Raw genomic sequence first — 3088 nt, 5'->3', positions numbered from 1 at the left:
GAATATCTCTTTGGATTTGAGACTTTAGTCTTTGCAACTTTACAGATCTTCTTTATGCACCAAGAGCTTGTAACACTTCAAAGAGAAAGGAAACATTTAAATCGCATCATATGACCCCTTTAAATAGGATTTGATGTGTCACCTTGGCTCATAAATGATTTGTGCTCTTATGCCGGTTGCATCAATATTTCAGCATGAGGAATTGTTTTGGAATTGAATCACGGCTGAATGAGTCACCATCAAATCATGAGGTGCTTCCACTCAGCAACACAAAATGAGCAGCAGGGGAAAGTACTGTGGAGGAGCTGGGATTTAAAGGGATAGTTCACCCCAAAATTAAAATTCTGTCATTAATTACTCACCCTCATGTCGTTTCAAACACATAAGACCTTCTGACCCTCCATAGACAGCAAGGGAACTACCACAGTCAAGGCCCAGAAAGGTAGTAAAGACATCATTAAAATAGTCCATGTGACATCAGTGGTTCAACCGTAATGTTATGAAGCTATGATAATACTTTTGGTGTGCAAAAAAACTAAAATAACTACTTTATTCAACAATTCCTCTCCCTGGACTATTACTACCTTTCTGGGCCTTGACTGTGGTAGTTCCCTTGCTGTCTATGGAGGGTCAGAAAGCTCTCGGATTTCATCAAAAATATCGTAATTTGTGTTCCAAAGATGAACGAAGGTCTTACGGGTTTGGAACGACATGAGGGTGAGGAATTAATGACAGAATTTTCATTTTTTGGTGAACTATCCCTTTAAATCAGATCAGATGTGCTCCCATGTCCAGTTTTGACACATCGTCTCCTGTGGTCCCCAGAGCCCACCTTCTCGCGTGTATGTGGAAAGCTTACGGCAGGCCACAGGGGAGAAGATTTCCCTCCTGAGGAGGACGCCGCTCAGCATCCCGAACACAGACTACATTCAGATGCTGCTGGAGATCTCACTGGAGCTGGGCTTTCAGGTCACATACATAGACATCGGTTGGTTCTCGTTTCTCAGTTTGTGTCATTTTGTGCCATCAGGGCTGGATATGTTTGATATATATGTGTGTGTTTTGCAGATGAGCTGACAGTGAACGGCCAGTACCAGTGTTTGATGGAACTGTCCACCAGGCCGGTGACGGTGTGCCATGGCACAGGGATGACCAGCAGTAACGCCCACAACACCGCAGCACATAACGCCCTGCAGTACATCAAGATGGTCGCAAGTAAACTCTAACAGCAGGTCTGGGATCAGTGTGCACATGAATTCTGACCTGCATAGCAACTGACTCCGAGCCTGTTTCACACAGCACACACAAGCACTGCAACCAATGACGCATTCTGCTGTAAGGGACCCGACACTCTGCAGAAAATAAATGAAATTCTGGATTACAACACTGAGTTTATTCTTGGTTGTTGCAAAGCGCTACATTTACATCCAAATTTACAGTGAACCTCAAACTGGAGTAAGTCAGATGTACTTGTTTTTTTGTTTGTCACTACATGAAACCTGACTGAAATACTCTAATAGTTTTTTTTTTTAATTGCTTACACCCTCAAAGTTATATATGAGGCACACCATTCGCTCATATACCATATCTTCAGACCAAGTCACAATCAAAATAAAAAAAATTATCACAAACATTTGCATTTCTGCTTACAGTACTTTGTAAATATATTCTGAATATGCATACATAACTTTATTTCTAATGCTTTATACAGCACAGATTGTTTCAAAGCAGTAGTAACAAATTCAAACAAGCCAATCGTGTCATTATACAGCTCAAGTTAGTTCAGTGTTGATTCAGTCCAGTTCAATAACTAATGCTCATCAGTTGTGCATACTGTATTTACAGTGTATTTTTGCACATACAGGTTCATCTCAATAAATTAGAATGTCGTGGAAAAGTTCATTTATTTCAGTAATTCAACTCAAATTGTGAAACTCGTGTATTAAATAAATTCAATGCACACAGACTTAAGTCTTTGGTTCTTTTAATTGTGATGATTTTGGCTCACATTTAACAAAAACCCACCAATTCACTATCTCAATGAATTAGAATACTTCATAAGACCAATAAAAAAAACATTTTTAGTGAATTGTTGGCCTTCTGGAAAGTATGTTCATTTACTGTACATGTACTCAATACTTGGTAGGGGCTCCTTTTGCTTTAATTACTGCCTCAATTTGGCGTGGCATGGAGGTGATCAGTTTGTGGCACTGCTGAGGTGGTATGGAAGCCCAGGTTTCTTTGACAGTGGCCTTCAGCTCATCTGCATTTCTTGGTCTCTTGTTTCTCATTTTCGTCTTGACAATACCCCATAGATTCTCTATGGGGTTCAGGTCTGGTGAGTTTGCTGGCCAGTCAAGCACACCAACACCATGGTCATTTAACCAACTTTTGGTGCTTTTGGCAGTGTGGGCAGGTGCCAAATCCTGCTGGAAAATGAAATCAGCATCTTCAAAAAGCTGGTCAGCAGAAGGAAGCATGAAGTGCTCCAAAATTTCTTGGTAAACGGGTGCAGTGACGTTGGTTTTCAAAAAACACAATGGACCAACACCAGCAGATGACATTGCACCCCAAATCATCACAGACTGTGGAAAAACTGAACACTGGACTTCAAGCAACTTGGGCTATGAGCTTCTCCACCCTAGTTTCCAACTGAAATACAAAACTTGCTCTCATCTGAAAAGAGGACTTTGGACCACTGGGAAACAGTTCAGTTCTTCTTCTCCTTAGCCCAGGTAAGACGCCTCTGACGTTGTCTGTGGTTCAGGAGTGGCTTAACAAGAGACATTTCCTCATTTTCATTTTCATTTTCCCCATGATTGTGTAGCCTAGTGAACCAAACTGAGAGACCATTTTGAAGGCTCAGGAAACCTTTGCAGGTGTTTTGAGTTGATTAGCTGATTGGCATGTCATCATATTCTAATTTGTTGAGATAGTGAATTGGTGGGTTTTTGTTAAATGTGAGCCAAAATCATCACAATTAAAAGAACCAAAGACTTAAACTACTTCAGTCTGTGTGCATTGAATTTATTTAATACACGAGTTTCACAATTTGAGTTGAATTACTGAAATAAATGAACATTTCCAC

General features: G+C 40.5%; 1 protein-coding gene across 2 annotated transcripts in view; it reads left to right on the top strand.

Annotated features, from left to right (window-relative positions):
• LOC107689486 (interferon-inducible double-stranded RNA-dependent protein kinase activator A homolog) overlaps positions 1-1853 on the top strand; it is a 5589-nt gene extending 3736 nt beyond the window's left edge. For both annotated transcript variants that reach the window (XM_016487479.1, XM_016487480.1), the window contains exons 7-8: positions 826-988; positions 1069-1853. In XM_016487479.1, the coding sequence (XP_016342965.1) occupies positions 826-988; positions 1069-1226 (321 nt within the window). In that variant the 3' untranslated portion in view covers positions 1227-1853. The remainder of the gene's footprint in view (positions 1-825; positions 989-1068) is intronic.
• Positions 1854-3088: the final 1235 nt, after the last annotated feature.

This window comes from Sinocyclocheilus anshuiensis, unplaced genomic scaffold, assembly GCF_001515605.1.
Source record: "Sinocyclocheilus anshuiensis isolate Anshui unplaced genomic scaffold, SAMN03320099.WGS_v1.1 scaffold1199, whole genome shotgun sequence".
Taxonomy (NCBI): Eukaryota; Metazoa; Chordata; class Actinopteri; order Cypriniformes; family Cyprinidae; genus Sinocyclocheilus; species Sinocyclocheilus anshuiensis.
Note: the sequence above shows the minus strand (reverse complement) of the source record. Positions and strands in the feature narration are given on the sequence as shown.